Genomic DNA, 18241 nt, shown 5'->3' on the forward strand with positions numbered 1-18241 from the left:
GTGTGGATCCTTCAACAACGCCGAGAGGAGAGTTCAGTTGTCCTGTGTAATAACTGTTACAGGACAGAATCACAAGACATACTTATTTATACCTTTGAGACAGGCATATGTAGACATTTTTCAACAACAACATGGTTTATTTAAAGCATAATTCTTATGTTCACAGACACAATTGCAAATACGGTATATAAACATGAGTTCTCAGCCTTGCACTACAAATAAGAAATGTCACATCGTAACACTGATCAAAGCTCATTTGCTCCTGACAAAAATAATATTGCACTTTAAACATCCTCACGCACCAGTCATCTAAATAATATTCCCCTCTTTATATATATATTGCCTGGCTTTGCGCTTGCATTCACACAGTTATTTTTCTCGATGCAGTTCTCATACAGACACACCAGTAAGAAAGTCATCTTAAAAAAAAGAAGAGGGCTACAAATGTAACTAATGCTCAGAAAAGGAAATATTCTACATAATACTTGTACAAATCTCAAGATCTTCAAGTGCTTTTTAGAGCAAAAGAAAAGTGTTTTTGATTTATTTTTCAAATAAAATGGCATCTGAGCAGCTACTGCTCATCCTCATTCTCCTGTCCAGAACCTTCTGAACGGTCGCCCTCCAAGCGATCTGAGGAAAGGAATGAAAAACAAAGTGTGTAATAAACCCCTGGGTTATGTTCATTAAGGCATACGGAAAACAAAAATGTCCAGGTAATTCTACCCTATTTCAGACGGTTTTCTTCCATTTTGTGTCTAATGAACGCAGCCTAAATCCCATTTCCTACAGTACCTAGTCTGTGGTGGAAGCATCATAACTGGGTGCTGGTAATTGAGTGAATGAACCAGTTAACCTCCCGGTGGTAAGCGGTTTACTCAGCCCAGGCTCAATGGTCTCAAAGTACATCGATAAGAACATAAATACTTCCACATGCACTTTCTATTGGTTCATTGGCCAACTGCTTTTCAAAGCACCATTTTAACCAATTCGCAAAGGCCACAAAATATAGTTAATATCACTAAACTACGAGCAAAATGTAAGTGAGTGAATGAGCATGTGTACCCGTTCTTATGTGATTAAGGGAGGCCAGCATTCGCAGCATGAAGGAAGCTGGGACTGTGATGGTGTTCCTGGTTTCCTCTAGCATCAACTCGTTACGCGTGATCACCTACAGAGAGAATAAGTGTGAGAGAGAGGGTGAAAGAAAGTGAAATATACCAGTGAACCTTGTAGTTGATCTCTGAATTCATCATCTCGGTTGTCAGAAGCTTCAAAGAGAATGTGGTTTCTATCACTGACGAGTTGGGAGTGGGACGGGTGAGAAGGGGTGATGAAGGAGAAAGAAGAGGGCATGGGGGGGAGGAGGAGTGAGGATAGAGAGAAGAGAACAGAGGTAAGCCTCCTGGGCCAAGGCGTCCCCAGTCAGCTGTTGTGACAGCTCATGGAGAAGAGGGGAAGTCCCACACAGTGGGGAATCCACTCCCTCTACTGGATGACAGAAGTGCACCCCAGTCTACTTGCTCGTCTGCCATTAAGATTGAATAAATCATTGACCAAACATACCTCATCAGCTAGGACTCTGTTAAACGATGGAGACACCTCCAGAGGTGACCAGACCTTGATGTCGTAGTCGATCCCTGACGAGGCAAGAACTGGAACAGACAGGAGACGCAAATGATTGGCAATAGGGTATGATACAGTTAAAGGGGGGATACCTAGTCAGTTGTACAACTGAAATGTGTCATCCGCATTTACCCCAACCCCTCTGAATCAGGTAGGGTGTTATTGGCTCTCTACACAAGGCTGAATATGTAGCTAAAAAAACTCACTGGGATCGTAGGGGTGTGGGTATAGTGGTGAGACAAGGGTAGGTGTGTGTGTTACTGGGGTCACAGGGGTATGGTTGAGGTGTATCTGTAAGACTAGATGTAGGGATAAGACTAGGGTAGGTGTGTGTTACTCACACCGTTATTGCAATGCGTATGCCTAAGAGTGGTTGGATAGGCTGAGATTTAGGACAGGGTGGACACCACCAGAGCTTACGGACAGGCTGTGTGAAGGAAAGGCTGCCTTAAGACTGGCAAGGGGTAGAGTTGAACAGAGGCAGCTGCTGTAAGTGTGTGTGTTGCGCGCTTTCTCCAAGTTGTAAAAACAAGCAGAGCAGAAACTGGCTACTCTTTAGTTGACTGATGTAACTGGCAAAGTAACTGCTGTTTGACTTAACAGAAGAGGGAAAAAACCAACTAGTGTTTATTCCCAGTGCTGAGCTAGTAGTGTAACAGAAATGTAACGTTAGCTAATGTTTCACTCCTTCTCGACTGAAGTGAATTAATTAGCTAGCTTGTAGCTACCACAGGCAGTTCAGCTCTAGCTTCTAGCTTGCTCTCAAACTCTAGGTGGCATTCTGCCTTCTCCCTACAGTTTTAAGCAATTTGCGTCGCCCACGACTACCTCAAATCAAATTTTATTGGTCACATACACATGGTTAGCAGATGTCAATGCGAGTGTAGCAAAATGCTTGTGCTTCTAGTTCCGACCGTGCAGTAATATTTAACAAGTAATCTAACAATTTCACAACAACTACCTTATACACACACAAGTGTAAAGGAATGAATACGAATATATACATATAAATATATGGATGAGCGATGGCCGTGCGGCATAGGTAAGATGCAGTAGATGGTATAGAGTACAGTATATACATATGAGATGAGTAACGTAGGGTATGTAAACATTATATAAAGTGGCGTTGTTTAAAGTGACTAGTGATACATTTATTACATCCAATGTTTTATTATTAAAGTGGCTAGAGATTTGAGCCAGTATGTTGGTAGCAGCCACTCAATGTTAGTGATGGCTGTTTAACAGTCTGATGGCCTGGAGATAGAAGCTGTTTTTCAGTCTCTGGGTCCCAACTTTGATGCACCTGTACTGACCTCGCCTTCTGGATGATAGCGGGGTGAACAGGCAGTGGCTGTTGACATGTCCTGTGACATCGGGTGGTGTAGGTGTCCTGGAGGGCAGGTAGTTTGCCCCCAGTGATGCGTTGTGCAGACCTCACTACCCTCTGGAGAGCTTTTTTTTTCGGTGACAAGCCACATTTTTTCAGCCTCCTGAGGTTGAAGTGGTACCATTGCATCTTCTTCGTCACGCTGTCTGTGTGGGTGGACCATTTCAGATTGTCCATGATGTGTACCTTTATTTATTTTTTATTTTTTATTTAACTAGGCAAGTCAGTTAAGAACAAATTCTTATTTTCAATGACGGCCTAGGAACAGTGGGTTAACTGCCCGTTCAGGGGTAGAACGACAGATTTGTACCGTGTCAGCTCGGGGGTTTGAACTTGCAACCTTCCGGTTACTAGTCCAACGCTATAACCACTAGGCTACGCTGCCGTACACCGAGGATAGGGGGGTGCTCCCTCTGCTGTTTCCTGAAGTACACGATCATCTCCTTTGTTTTGTTGACGTTGAGTGTGAGGTTATTTTCCTGACACCACACTCCGAGGGCCCTCACTTCCTCCCTGTAGGCCGCCTCATCGTTGTTGGTAATCAAGCCTACCACTGTTGTGTCGTCTGCAAACTTGATGATTGAGTTGGAGGCGTGCACGCAGTCATGGGTGAACAGGGAGTACAGGAGAGGGCTGAGAACGCACCATTGTTGAGGATCAGCGGGGTGGAGTTGTTGTTTCCAGCCCTCACCACCTGGGGGCAGCCCATCAGAAAGTCCAGGACCCAGTGGCACAGGGCGGAGTCGAGACCCAGGGTCTCGAGCTTAATGACGGGTTTGGAGGGTACTATGATGTTAAATTCTGAGCTGTAATCGATGAACAGCATTCTCACATAGGTATTTCTCTTGTCCAGATGGGTTAGGGCAGTATGCAGTGTGATTGCGATTCTGTCGTCTGTGGATCAATTGGGCGGTAAGCAAATTGGAGTGGGTCCAGGGTGTCAGGTAGGGTGGAGGTGATATGATCCTTGACTCTCAAAGCACTTCATGATGACAGAAGTGAGTGCTACGGGGCGATAGTTGTTTAGCTCAGTTACCTTAGCTTTCTTGGGAACAGGAACAATGGTGGCCCTTTTGAAGCATGTGGGAACAGCAGACTGGGATAGGGATTGATTGGGTTGGCACCCCTCAGTCTTGTCTCAGGATGGTAAGTTGGTGGTTGAAGATATCCCTCTAGTGGTGTGGGGGCTGTGCTTTGGCAAAGTGGGTGGGGTTATATCCTTCCTGTTTGGCCCTGTCCGGGGGTGTCCTCGGATGGGGTCACAGTGTCTCCTGACCCCTCCTGTCTCAGCCTCCAGTATTTATGCTGCAGTAGTTTATGTGTCGGGGGGCTAGGGTCAGTTTGTTATATCTGGAGTACTTCTCCTGTCCTATTCGGTGTCCTGTGTGAATTGGGTTGGGGCGCTGCAGGGCGGTGGACCCCTAGGACAGGACGGGGCGACCCAGCTAAATTTAACAAAAATATAAACGCAAAATGTAAAGTGTTGGCCCCATGTTTTATGACTGGAAATATAAGATCCTATACATTTTCCATACGCACAAAGGGCTTATTTCCTGTTAGTGAGCATTTTTCCTTTGCCAAGATAATCCATCCACCTGACAGGTGTGGCATATCAAGAAGCTGATTAAACAGCATGATCATTACACAGGTGCACTTTGTGATGGGAACAATAAAAGGTCACTCTAAAATGTGCAGTTTTGTCACACAACAGAATGCCACAGATGTCTCAAGTTTTGAAGGAGTGTGCAATGGGCATGCTGACTGCAGGAATGTCCACCAGAGTTGTTGCTAGAGAATTGAATGTTAATTTCTCTGCCATAAGTCGCTTCCAACGTCGTTTAAGTATTTGGCATTACGCCCAACTGGCCTCACAACTGCAGACCACGTGTAACCATGCCAGTCCAGGACCTCCACATCCAGCTTCTTCACCTGCGGGATTGTCTGAGACCAGCCACCAATCTATAGGCCCTACATGACCCCAATGCATTGAAGAATTACACCATGTCTGGGAAAGTAGAAATGCTGTTCGGTCAGTGGATTTTTGGCCAACTGGCCCAATCGGGCCACTGACAAAAAAAAGTTCAGGTTGGAACCTGGCGTGTTTAATATGCAGCCACGGAGTGGCGGCGCATAGGCTATTTAATGTGCTTTGATTGACAAACAGCAAGCTTTAATATTTGTATTTGTATTTATTATGGATTTGCTGCCAAGGCAGCAGCTACTCTTCTTGGGGTCCAGCAAAATTAAGGCAGTTTATACAATTTTAAAAACATTACAAACACACTGTGTGGCTTTAGGCCCCTACTCCACCACTACCACACATCTACAGTACTAAATCCATGTGTATGTACTGTGCGTATGTTATCGTGTGTGTGTATGCATGTAGTATATGAAAGGTGTTGAACAGACTGAATAAAGTCGATCTCATATCTTTGCCATTCATAAATCATACAACATAATTATATGTCCATGGTATCGCATCGGGACAAGTAACCATATAGTATTTTCGAAATGTAGTCCATCAGAACTTGCCAGACAGTGACATTAAAGTAAATGACTTGTCAGCAGCCTACCGAAATAGCATCGGTAAGAGAGCCGTTCATTTGGCTTCCTAATTTGCATACTGGTAGTCTTTTGGGGAGATTATCTGCAGATAACTTATGAAAACTGTGAAATTCTCCTCACTGCAGTGAAGAGTGAGCCTCACTCTGGTCCAAAATATGATAAAAGAAAACAGATTTAATTATTTTAAAAGATATTGATATAGGTCTACTGATTTAAATCAAAGTGTTGACAACGGAGTAGTCAATTGCTACTTTCTGTGTAGCAAAGTCCATGTTTAACACCTGCTTCATTCTTCAATCATACCTGTATTGCAGATAGCTGACAAAATACCTCTTTAAGGAAGCTTGAGGAAGTCAGCAGACTCTTAAATAATTATCAGTGGAGTCAAAATTAAATTTATCCTGTGTTTTATATCATATTGTACAACAGCTGATAAAACTAACACTGTAAAAGTGTTAACAATTTAATCAGTGTCATTTTCTGGTAGTAGCAGTTTGAAAATACAATCTAGCATTGGTATGTACCAGAGGCCACCAAAATAGAGTTTGTTCGGCATACATTTCTTAACACGGGCCCTGGAAGCATGGTTGGCAACTTTTACTAATTGTCTGGCTACTCCAACTGGTTGTGGAAATCACTGAGAATGTGTTTGTTTCTTGATTTGAGGTTTTTATAAAAAAAAACATTTGCATGCTTATACATTGTGTATATTAACTATTATTCTTACTATGTTTTGTTACTTTCCCTGGGCCATTGCTGTAAATAAGAAAGTATTCTCAGTCAACGGACCTGGTAAAATAAGGAATACAAAATAAATACAACTCACTGGGGTCGTAGGGGTGTGGCTGGAGGCAGTTTACTACGTGATTGTCGGCCTCCAGCAGCATCAGGTGCTCCCCCGTGTGTCTGTCCCAGATGAAGATGTGTCCGCAGTCTGAACCGCTCATCACAAAGTTGTTTCCCCAGAAACACGACTCCTTAATCTACAGAAAACACACAAATCATTGGCGTAGATAAATGAATGTTAAATGCATTCAGAAAGTATTCAGACCCCTTCCCGTTTTTTCCACATTTTGTTAAGTTACAGCCTTATTCTAAAATGGATTAAATACATCAGGTTGGATGGGGAGTGTCGCTGCACAGCTATTTTCAGGTTTCTCCAGAGATGTTCGAAAGGGTTCAAGTCCAGGCTCTGGCTGGGCCACTCAAGGACAATCAGAGACTTGGCAAACTCCAAGCAGGCTGTCATGTGCATTTTACTGAAGAGTGGCTGCAGAGGTGGTTGTCCTTCTGGGAGGTTCTCCCATCTCCACAGAGGAACTCTGGAGCTCTGTCAGAATGACCATTAGGTTCTTAGTCACCTCCCTGATCGAGGCCCTTCTCTCCCGATTGCTCAGTTTGACCGGGCGACCAGCTCTAGGAAGAGTCTTGGTGGTTCCAAACTTTTTCCATTCAAGAATGATGGAGGCCACTGTGTTCTTGGGGACCTTCAATGCTGCAGAAATGTTTGGGTATCTGTGCCTCGACACAATCCTGTGTTGGAGCTCTACGGACAATTCCTTCGACCTCATGTCTTGTTTTTTTCTCTGACATGCCCTGTCAACTGTGGGACCATATATAGACAGGTGTGTGCCTCTGCAAATCATGTCCAATCAATTGATTTTTCCCACAGTTGGACTCCAATCAAATTGTAGAAACATCTCAAGGATAATGAAATGATGAAATGAAAACAGGAGGCACCTGAGCTTAATTTCGAGTCTCATAGCAAAGGGTCTGACTGTTTTCACTTTGTCAGTGTGGGTTATTGTGTGTATATTGACGATGGACAATATTTATTTAATTCATTTCAGAATAAGGCTGTAACGTAACAAAATGTGGAAGAAGTCAAGGGGTCTTAATACTTTCTGAATGCTCTCTCTCTCTCTCTATATATATATATACCCACAGTACCAGTCATTCAAGGTTTTCCTTATTTTTACAATTTTCTACATTGTTGAATAATACTGAACACATCAAAACTATGAAATAACACATATGGAATAATGTAGTAAACCAAAGTGTTAAACAAATCAAAATATATTTGAGATTCTTCAAAGTAGCCACCCTATGCCTCGAGGACAGTTTTGCACACTCTTGGCATTCTCTCAATCAGCATCATGAGGTTGTCACCTGGAATGCATTTCAATTAACAGGTGTGCCCGATACTCAACTAGTCTAAAGAAGGCCGGTTTTATTGCTTCTTTAATCAGAACAACAGTTTTCAGCTGTCTAACATAATTGCAAAAGGGTTTTCTAATGACCAATTAGCCTTTTAAAATGATAAACTTGGATTAGCTAACACAACGTGCCATTGGAACACAGGTGTGATGGTTGCTGATAATGGGCCTCTGTATGCCTATGTAGATATTCCATAAAAAATCTGCCGTTTCCGACTACAATAGTCATTTACAACGTTTACACTGTATTTCTGATCAATGTGATGTTATTTTAATGGACATAAAAAATGAGCTTTTCTTTCAAAAACGAGGAAATTTCTAAGTGACCCCAAACTTTTGAACTGTAGTGTATATCTTTCTTACTCTATTAAACCAGGACTAGAGTTCACTCAGCAACAATTGTCACAGTTCTTCAGAGAGTCCTAATAGAATCTTTCTCTCTATCTGGCCCATGATGAGTTTGTTGCTCTTCGCATGATGTTTTCAGTAGGGGCTCAGGTAGAAGTGAGCTGATCTAGAATCAGCTGTAAAATAGGGACCAGAAGTAACCGAAGTCGGAAGTGAAGATTAGCGTACCATTGTCCTGGAGTTACGGTGTCCCTTGTAGACCATTTTGACTGAAGGTCTCCTGATATTCTGGGTCTCGCTCTCCTCCATCTCTCTCCTCTCCTTCCTCCGACGAAACAACTCCTGGATACGGGCCGCAGCAGAGCGTCTGACACACGCCGACAGACGCAGCGACACAAAGAGACACACACAAGTTATATACAGTATTGACAGTTAATATCTTTCACTCTATATCTGCAGAGAGGGAAGTGAATACTAAGCATCTATCTATCTATCCAGTGTACAAAACATTAAGAACACCTTCCTAGTATTGAGTTGCACCCCCACCATCCTCTTTGCCCCCAGAACAGCCTCAATTCGTCGGGACATGGACTCACAAGGTGTTGAAAGGGTTCCACAAGTTGGCTGAATGTCCTTTGGGTGGTGGACCATTCTTGAAACACACAGAAAACTGTTGAAGGTGAAAAACACTGCTGCATTGCAGTTCTTGACACAAACTGGTGCGCCTGGCACCTACTACCATACTCCGTTCAAGGGCACTTTAATCTTTTGTCTTGCCCATTCACGCTCTGAATGGCACACATACACAATCCATGTCTCAAGGCCTACACTGATTGAAGTGGATTTAACAAGTGGCATCAATAAGGAATTGTATCATTCAGCTGGTCAGTTTATGTAATGGAACGAACAGGTGTTCTACACACAATTCCCCATATTGACAAAGCAAAAACGGGTTTTAGAAATATTTGCAAATTAATAAAAAAATTCTAAACGAAATACAGATTTGAAATTGAGCTTGTGCATCCTGTTTCCATTGATCATCCTTGAGATGTTTCTACAACTTGGTTGGAGTCCACCTGTGGTAAATTCAATTGATTGGACATGATTTGGAAAGACACACCTGTCTACATAAGGTCCCACAGTTGACAGTGCATATCAGAGCAAAAACCAAGCCATGAGGTCAAAGAAAGTGTAACGTCTGGAGGAAACATGGCACCATCCCTATGGTGAAGCATGGTGGTGGCAGTAACATGCTGTGGGGATGTTTTTTCAGAGGCAGTGACTGGGGGACTAGTCAGGATCGAAGGAAAGATGAACAGAGAAAAGTACAGAGAGATCCTTGATAAAAACCTGCTCCAGAGCGCTCAGGACCTCAGACTGGGGCGAAAGTTCACCTTCTAAACAGGACAACGACCCTAAGCACACAGCCAAGATAATACAGGACTGGCTTCAGGACAAGTCTTTGAATGTCCTTGAGTGGCCTAGCCAGAACCCGGACTTGAACCTGATCAAACATCTCTGGAGAGACCTGAAAATAGCTGAGCAGTGACGCTCCCCATCCAACCTGACAGAGCTTAAGAGGATCTGCAGAGAACAATGGGAGAAACTCTCCAAATACAGGTGTGCCAAGCTTGTAGCGTCCTACCCAAGAAGACGAGAGGCTGTAATCGCTGCCAAAGGTGCTTCAACAAAGTACTGCGTAAAGGGTCTGAATACTTATGTAAATGTGATATTTCCGTTTTTTAATATATTTTTTTATCAATTGCAAAAAATGTTGCTTCGTCATTATGGGGTATTGTGTGTAGATTGAGGGGGGGGGGGAAATTGTTCAACAATTTTAGAATAAGGCTGTAACGTAATACAGTGCCTTGCGAAAGTATTCGGCCCCCTTGAACTTTGCGACCTTTTGCCACATTTCAGGCTTCAAACATAAAGATATAAAACTGTATTAGGAATGTAGGAATACCTAGGATAGGGTAAGTAAGGGTAAGTAATCCTTCTCACCCCCCCCCCCCCAAAAAAAGATTTAGATGCAAGTGGCTGTTCCACTGGATGTCATAAGGTGTATGCACCAATTTGTAAGTCGCTCTGGATAAGAGCGTCTGCTAAATGACTTAAATGTAACTGTAAATGTAATGTATTTTTTTGTGAAGAATCAACAACAAGTGGGACACAATCATGAAGTGGAACGACATTTATTGGATATTTCAAACTTTATTAACAAATCAAAAACTGAAAAATTGGGCGAGCAAAATTATTCAGCCCCCTTAAGTTAATACTTTGTAGCGCCACCTTTTGCTGCGATTACAGCTGTAAGTCGCTTGGGGTATGTCTCTATCAGTTTTGCACATCGAGAGACTGAAATTTTTTCCCATTCCTCGTTGCAAAACAGCTCGAGCTCAGTGAGGTTGGATGGAGAGCATTTGTGAACAGCAGTTTTCAGTTCTTTCCACAGATTCTCGATTGGATTCAGGTCTGGACTTTGACTTGGCCATTCTAACACCTCGATATGTTTATTTTTTAACCATTCCATTGTAGATTTTGCTTTATGTTTTGGATCATTGTCTTGTTGGAAGACAAATCTCCGTCCCAGTCTCAGGTCTTTTGCAGACTCCATCAGGTTTTCTTCCAGAATGGTCCTGTATTTGGCTCCATCCATCTTCCCATCAATTTTAACCATCTTCCCTGTCCCTGCTGAAGAAAAGCAGGCCCAAACCATGATGCTGCCACCACCATGTTTGACAGTGGGGATAGTGTGTTCAGGGTGATGAGCTGTGTTGCTTTTACGCCAAACATAACGTTTTGCATTGTTGCCAAAAAGTTCAATTTTGGTTTCATCTGACCAGAGCACCTTCTTCCACATGTTTGGTGTGTCTCCCAGGTGGCTTGTGGCAAACTTTAAACAACACTTTTTATGGATATCTTTAAGAAATGGCTTTCTTCTTGCCACTCTTCCATAAAGGCCAGATTTGTGCAATATACGACTGATTGTTGTCCTATGGACAGAGTCTCCCACCTCAGCTGTAGATCTCTGCAGTTCATCCAGAGTGATCATGGGCCTCTTGGCTGCATCTCTGATCAGTCTTCTCCTTGTATGAGCTGAAAGTTTAGAGGGACGGCCAGGTCTTGGTAGATTTGCAGTGGTCTGATACTCCTTCCATTTCAATATTATCGCTTGCACAGTGCTCCTTGGGATGTTTAAAGCTTGGGAAATATTTTTGTACCCAAATCCGGCTTTAAACTTCTTCACAGCAGTATCTCGGACCTGCCTGGTGTGTTCCTTGTTCTTCATGATGCTCTCTGCGCTTTTAACGGACCTCTAAGACTATCACAGTGCAGGTGCATTTATACGGAGACTTGATTACACACAGGTGGATTGTATTTATCATCATTAGTCATTTAGGTCAACATTGGATCATTCAGAGATCCTCACTGAACTTCTGGAGAGAGTTTGCTGCACTGAAAGTAAAGGGGCTGAATCATTTTGCACGCCCAATTTTTCAGTTTTTGACTTGTTAAAAAAGTTTGAAATATCCAATAAATGTCGTTCCACTTCATGATTGTGTCCCACTTGTTGTTGATTCTTCACAAAAAAATACAGTTTTATATCTTTATGTTTGAAGTGTGGCAAAAGTGTGGCAAAGTTCAAGGGGGCCGAATACTTTCGCAAGGCACTGTAAGTATGGAAAAAGTCAAGGGGTCTGAATACTTTCCGAATGCACTGTATATACAGTATGTACACATCTTTATCCTATCAATCTTGTTGTGAGCAAACAATGAGTAATCTAAGTACTACACTCAGTCTAAGCTGGCTATATTACCATAGGCATTATCTACATTTTCTCCAGGGATTGTAGGGCTTCATTCATTCATTCATTGGCTGTTGCATCACTGGTGTTGCCTGTTACCCTGGTGATATCGCTAGGTAATCTGCCAGGGATGATGAAGCTAATAGCTCTCCTCTTAGCAAATGGTGGTGGTGATACTCACATGCATATGCATGCTCACACGATTAGTGTTTCACAACAGTGCCCACACACAAGGCTTAATAATGCTGGTGAAAACTACAAGCTCGACGCCTTCTAGGTATAGACGTACAGTAGTCTCAGGGGGTTGCTTGGACTCATGGTAGCAGTAGTTTTGGAAGTTACAAGTTTTCTATGAGCACTGCACACCTTGCAGGTTAGATGTTTAAGTTGTCAACACACAGATGTTACCTGATCATCCTATCGCCTACCGCTGATCCTCTGAAATTTGATATATGTGTATAGCAGAATCATCATCGTAATAAACCACACAGAAGAAGAGAAAAGGAGTCCTCACAACATGGAGAAAATATACATCAAAATAGTGTGTGTGTGTGTGTATATGAACTGCCGTGTTGTAGTCGTACCTCTGTCCCTGTCCTCCTCTGTACCTCGCTGAGGGGATAAGAATTGGGTCGTCATCACTGTCCTCTGAATCCTGGTTGCTACGGGAGGGTTGGCTCTGCCCACCCGGTCCCATTGGAACCCCCTGCCCCCCTGGTCCTGTTGGACCCCCATACCCCCCCTCCCCAGCAGGCTGCTCTCTCCTGCACCCCCCAGAGGTGTCCTCCGCACCCACACCCTGGCTCCTCTCCAGGGGCGAGGCAGTCAAACTCTCCCCCACAGAGGAGACTTGTGCTGGGGCCTGGGTGGGCATGTATCCCTGGGTGCTGGAAGAGGCAGCGGAGGCACCCCCAGCCTCACACACTGGGTCGGTGTGGGGAGCAGCAACCCTGCTCTGGCTTGAGGGCTCTAAACCAGCCGCAGCTGCTGGTATTGAAGGAGGAGAGAGAAAGCGAGAGAGATGTGGTCATTATGAGGCTCAATAACTGAACAGTTGTCTACGTCAGGGCAATATGTCAGAAACTAAGTGGACCTAATGGTGTTTTCGTGTGACCCACTGAATAAAACCATCCAATATTTGATGTCATGCCCACCAGATCAGTACTACACATGGTATCCCATAGAGTGCAGTAACAATCACGGCCACTCGGCCGCTCTAGTCCTCACCCTGCGCTGAGGCAGAGCTCTCTGCCGAGAGTCCCTCTCTGGTCTGGACGGCCCCTGCTGCCTCTGACTGTTTGGGCCCTCCACTTCCCCTGGAACTGGAGGCTCTGCTGCTCCTAAAGTGTGTGTGTGTGTGAGGGGGTGAGGGGGGGGGTGAGTCTTTCTTAAAGAACACCTGAGAAACATGGTCACCAAAATGAGATTGTGGATTTATTTGATGAGAAAAAAATCTGAACATCAAGGGTCAGTTTCCCTCGATATTTAGTATGTTCCGTATTTCATTAAGATTTTTTTATATACATTTTTTTAAATAATAATTGTAATTAATAAAATAAATAATGTGTAATTTAGTCCTAGTTGGGCAATGGACTTACCAATGGAATCATAAGTAATATTATATATATAAATACACACACGCACACGCACACACACACACACACTGAACAAAAATATAAAACGCAACATGTAAAGTGTTGGTTCCATGTTTCATGAGCTGAAATAAAAGATCCCCGAAAATGTCCATACACACAAAAAGCTTATTTCTCTTTTTGTGCACAAATTTGTTTACATTCCTGTTAATGAGCATTTATCCCTTGCCAGGATAATCCATCCACCTGACAGGTGTGGCATATCAAGAAGCTGATTAAACAGTATGATCATTACACAGGTGCACCTTGTGCTGGGGACAACAAAAGGCAACAAAAATGTACAATTTTGTCACACAACACAATGTCACAGATGTCTCATGTTTTGAGGGAGCGTGCAATTGGTATGCTGACTGCAGGACTGTCCAACAGAGCTGTTACCAGATAATTGTTAATTGTTCTTCTCTACCATAAGCCGCATCCGTTGTTTTAGATAATTTGGAAGTACTTCCAACCGGCTTCACAACGGCAGACCATGTGCAACCACACCAGCCCAGGACCTCCACATCCGGCTTCTTCACCTGCGGGATCGTCTGAGACCAGACACTTGGCCAGCTGATGAAACTGTGGGTTTGCACAACCAAAGAATTTCTGCAAAAACTGTCAGAAACCGTCTCAAGGAAGCTCATCTGCGTGTTCGTCGTCTACACCAGGTGCTTGACCTGACTGCAGTGGGAAAATGCTCACCTTCCCAGTCAAGTGAAATCAATATATTAGGGCCTAATTAATTTATTTCAAATGACTAATTTCCTTATATGAATTTTAACTCAGTCAAATATTTTTAATTGTTGCATATTTTTGTTCAGTGTATATTTATTACATATAGTTATGTAGGAGAGAGAGGAATTTTTTAATAAAAAAATAATATATATATACACACACACAGAGTCGTGCCCAAATTGTTTGAGAATGACACAAATATTAATTTTCAAAGTCTGCTGCCTCAGTTTGTATGATTTGCATATACTCCAGAATGTTATGAAGAGTGATCAGATGAATTGCAATTAATTGCAAAGTCCCTCTTTGCCATGCAAATGAACTGAATCCCCCAAAAAACATTTCTACTGCATTTCAGCCCTGCCAGCTGACAAGTCAGTGATTCTCTCGTTAACACAGGTGTAAGTATTGACGAGGACAAGGCTGGAGATCACTCTGTCATGCTGATTGAGTTCGAATAACATACTGGAAGCTTCAAAAGGAGGGTGGTGCTTGGGATAATTGTTCTTCCTCTGTCTACCATGGTTATCTGCAAGGAAATGTGCCGTCATCATCGCTTTGCACAAAAAGGGCTTCACAGGCAAGGATATAGCTGCCAGTAAGATTGCACCTAAATCAACCATTTATCAGATCATCAAGAACTTCAAGAAGAGTGGTTCAATTGTTGTGAAGAAGGCTTCAGGGCGCCCAAGAAAGTCCAGCAAGCTCCAGGACCGTCTCCTAAAGTTGATTCAGCTGCGGGATCGAGGCACCACCAGTACAGAGCTTGCTCAGGAATGGCAGCAGGCAGGTGTGAGTGCATCTGCACGCGCAGGGAGGTGAAGACTTTTGGAGGATGGCCTGGTGTTTGGCCTACCCCGGCCAAACCTGGACGATGGTGAGCCAATTGTGCTTCTCCCTATTGGACTCCCAATCACAGCCGGATGTGAAACAGCCTGGATTCGAACCAGGGAATGTAGTGACGCCTCTTGCACTGAGATACAGTGCCTTAGACCGCTGCGCCACTCGGGTTAGGATCAACATAATCAAAAGGAATATATTACCAAGCTTGACATATTTATTCCAGGCCCTGACAGTTTCTATTCCATCCAACTTTTTAAATAAAATAAAATGGCCTGCTCTCCAACTATATTTGTCATTGTTGATTAGTCTCATGTCGCTGTGGAGGAATTTTGGCCCTCTCTTCCATGCAGAACTGCTCTAAGTCATCGACATTTGTGGGTTTTCAAGTATGAACTGCTTGTTTCAAGTCCTGTCACAACTTCTCAATTGGGATTAGGGCTGGACTTTGACTAGCGCAGACCTAAAGTGGGCCAAATTTCTTCCACAGCGATGTGAGAGACTTATCAACAACTACAGGAAGCGTTTGGTTGGAGTCATTGCAGATAAAGGTGGCACAAAATGTTATTGAGTGTAAGGGAGCAATTACTTTTTCACTTGGGCATTGGTGTTGCATAAATTTGTTTATAAAATACATTAAATAAGTATATCATTTTTGTGTTATTTGTTCACTCAGGTTCCCTTTGGTTGAAGATCTGATAACATTCAGCATCGAAAATATGCAAAAGTAGAGAAAATTAGAAAGGGGCCAAATACTTTTTCGTGGCACTGCAGTTACATCCCTTTAGATTTGGTATGTTATAAAGTTAAACAAAAAACTGAAATATTTGATACAATTTGGAAGACAAACACTACATGGTCAAAAGTATGTGGACACACCTTAAAATTAGTGGATTTGGCTATTTCAGCTACACCCATTGCTGATAGGTGTATAAAATCGAGCACACTGCCACAAACATTGGCAGTAGAATGGCCGGTACTGAAGAGATAAGTAACTTTCAACGTGACATTGTCATAGAATGCCACCTTCCCTACAAGTCAGTTCACCAAATAACTGCCCTGCTAGAGCTGCCCTGGTCGACTTTAAGTGCTGTTATTGTGAAGTGGAAATGTCTAGGAGCAACAACGGCTTAGCCATGAAGTGGTAGGCCACACAAGCTCACAGAACGAGACTGCCGAGTGTTGAAGCGTGTAAAAATCGTATGTCCTCAGTTGCATTACTCACTACCGAGTTCCAAACTGCCTCTGGAAGCAACTTCAGCACAAGAACTGCAGCCACACACAAGCCTAAGATCACAATGCGCAATGACAAGCATCGGCTGGAGTGGTATAAAGCTCGCCGCCATTAGACGCTGGAGCATTGGAAACGCGTTCTTTGGAGTGATGAATCACGCTTCATCATCTGGCAGTCCGACGTAAGAATCTGGGTTTAGAGAATGCCAGGAGAACACTACCTGCCAAAATGCATAGTGCCAACTGTAATGTTTGGTGGAGGAGGAATAATGGTCTGGGGTTGTTTTTCATGGTTCGGGCTAGGCCTCTTCATTCCAGTGAAGGGAAATCTTAACGCTACAGCATACATCCAGAAGGCGAGGTCAGTACAGGTGCATCAAAGCTGGGACCGAGAGACTGAAAAACAGCTTCTATTCCAAGGCCACCAGACTGTTAAACAGCCATCACTAACACAGAGAAGCTGCTACCTTTCAGTTTATGTCGTAAATTTACATACACATTAGCCAAATACTTTTCAACTCAGTTTTTCACAATTCCTGACATTTAATCCAAGTAAAAACTCCCTGTCTTAGGTCAGTTAGAATCAGCACTTTATTTTAAGAATGTGAAATGTCAGAATAATAGAAGAGAAAATTCTTTATTTCAGCTTTTATTTGTTTCATCACATTCCCAGTGGGTCAGAAGTTTACAGACACTCAATTAGTATTTGGTAGCATTGCCTTTAAATTGTTTAACTTGGGTCAAACATTTCGCGTAGCCTTCGACAAACTTCCCACAATAAATTTGGGTGAATTTTGTCCCATTCCTCCTGACAGAGCTGGAGTAACTGAGTCAGGTTTGTAGGCCTCCTTGCTCGCACACGCTTTTTCAGTTCTGCCCACAAATTTCCTATAGGACTGAGGTCAGGGCTTTGTGATGGCCACTCCAATACCTTGACTTTGTTGTCCTTAAGCCATTTTGACACAACTTTGGAAGTATGCTTTGGGTCATTGTCCATTTGGAAACCCATTTGCGACCAAGATTTAACTTCCTGACTGATGTCTTGAGATGCTGCTTCAATATATCCACATCATCTTCCAACCTCATGATGCCATCTATTTTGTGAAGTGCACCAGTCCCTCCTGCAGCAAAGCACCCCCACAACATGATGCTGCCACCCCCGTGCTTCACGGTTGGGATGGTTTTCTTCGGCTTGCAAGCCTCCCCCTTTTTCCTCCAAACATAACAATGGTCATTATGGCCAAACCTTTCTATTTTTGATTCATCAGAGCAGAGGACATTTCTCCAAAAAGTACAATCTTTGTCCCCATGTGCAGTTGCAAACCATAGTCTGGCTTTTTTATGGTGGTTTTGGAGCAGTGGCTTCTTTCTTGCTGAGCGGCCTTATGTAGATATAGGACTTGTTTTACTGTGGATAGAGATACTTTTGTACCTGTTTCCTCCAGCATCCTCACAAGGTCCCTTGCTGTTGTTCTGGGATTGATTTGCCCTTTTCGCAATTTCGAGGAGACAGAACCCATCTCCTTCCTGAGCGGTATGATGGCTGCGTGGTCCCATGATGTTTATACTTGCGTACTATTGTTTGTACAGATGAACATGGTACCTTCAGGTGTTTAGAAATTGCTTCCAAGGATGAACCAGATTTGTGGAGGTCTACAATTGTTTTACTGAGGTCTTGGCTGATTTATTTTGATGTTCCCATGATGTCAAGCAAAGAGGCACCGAGTTTGTTGGTAATCCTTGAAATACATCCACAGGTACACCTCCAATTGACTCAAATTATGTAAATTAGCCTATCAGAAGCTTCTAAAGCCATGACATAATTTTCTGGAATTTTCCAAGCTGTTTAAA

General features: G+C 43.1%; 1 protein-coding gene across 6 annotated transcripts in view; it reads right to left on the minus strand.

The window, feature by feature from the left end:
- Positions 1-72: 72 nt before the first annotated feature.
- LOC118370588 (DDB1- and CUL4-associated factor 6-like) overlaps positions 73-18241 on the minus strand; it is a 40702-nt gene continuing 22533 nt past the window's right edge. For 4 of the 6 annotated variants that reach the window (XM_035755642.2, XM_035755641.2, XM_035755640.2 and 1 more), the window contains 8 exons: positions 13179-13291; positions 12536-12938; positions 12360-12389; positions 8371-8509; positions 6405-6561; positions 1567-1655; positions 1066-1171; positions 73-633 (listed from right to left, as the gene is read on the minus strand). In XM_035755642.2, the coding sequence (XP_035611535.1) occupies positions 575-633; positions 1066-1171; positions 1567-1655; positions 6405-6561; positions 8371-8509; positions 12360-12389; positions 12536-12938; positions 13179-13291 (1096 nt within the window). In that variant the 3' untranslated portion in view covers positions 73-574. The remainder of the gene's footprint in view (positions 634-1065; positions 1172-1566; positions 1656-6404; positions 6562-8370; positions 8510-12359; positions 12390-12535; positions 12939-13178; positions 13292-18241) is intronic. The other 2 variants (XM_035755636.2, XM_035755637.2) reach the window with 2 other exon arrangements.

The sequence above is a fragment of the Oncorhynchus keta genome, chromosome 7 (assembly GCF_023373465.1).
Source record: "Oncorhynchus keta strain PuntledgeMale-10-30-2019 chromosome 7, Oket_V2, whole genome shotgun sequence".
Classification (NCBI taxonomy): domain Eukaryota; kingdom Metazoa; phylum Chordata; class Actinopteri; order Salmoniformes; family Salmonidae; genus Oncorhynchus; species Oncorhynchus keta.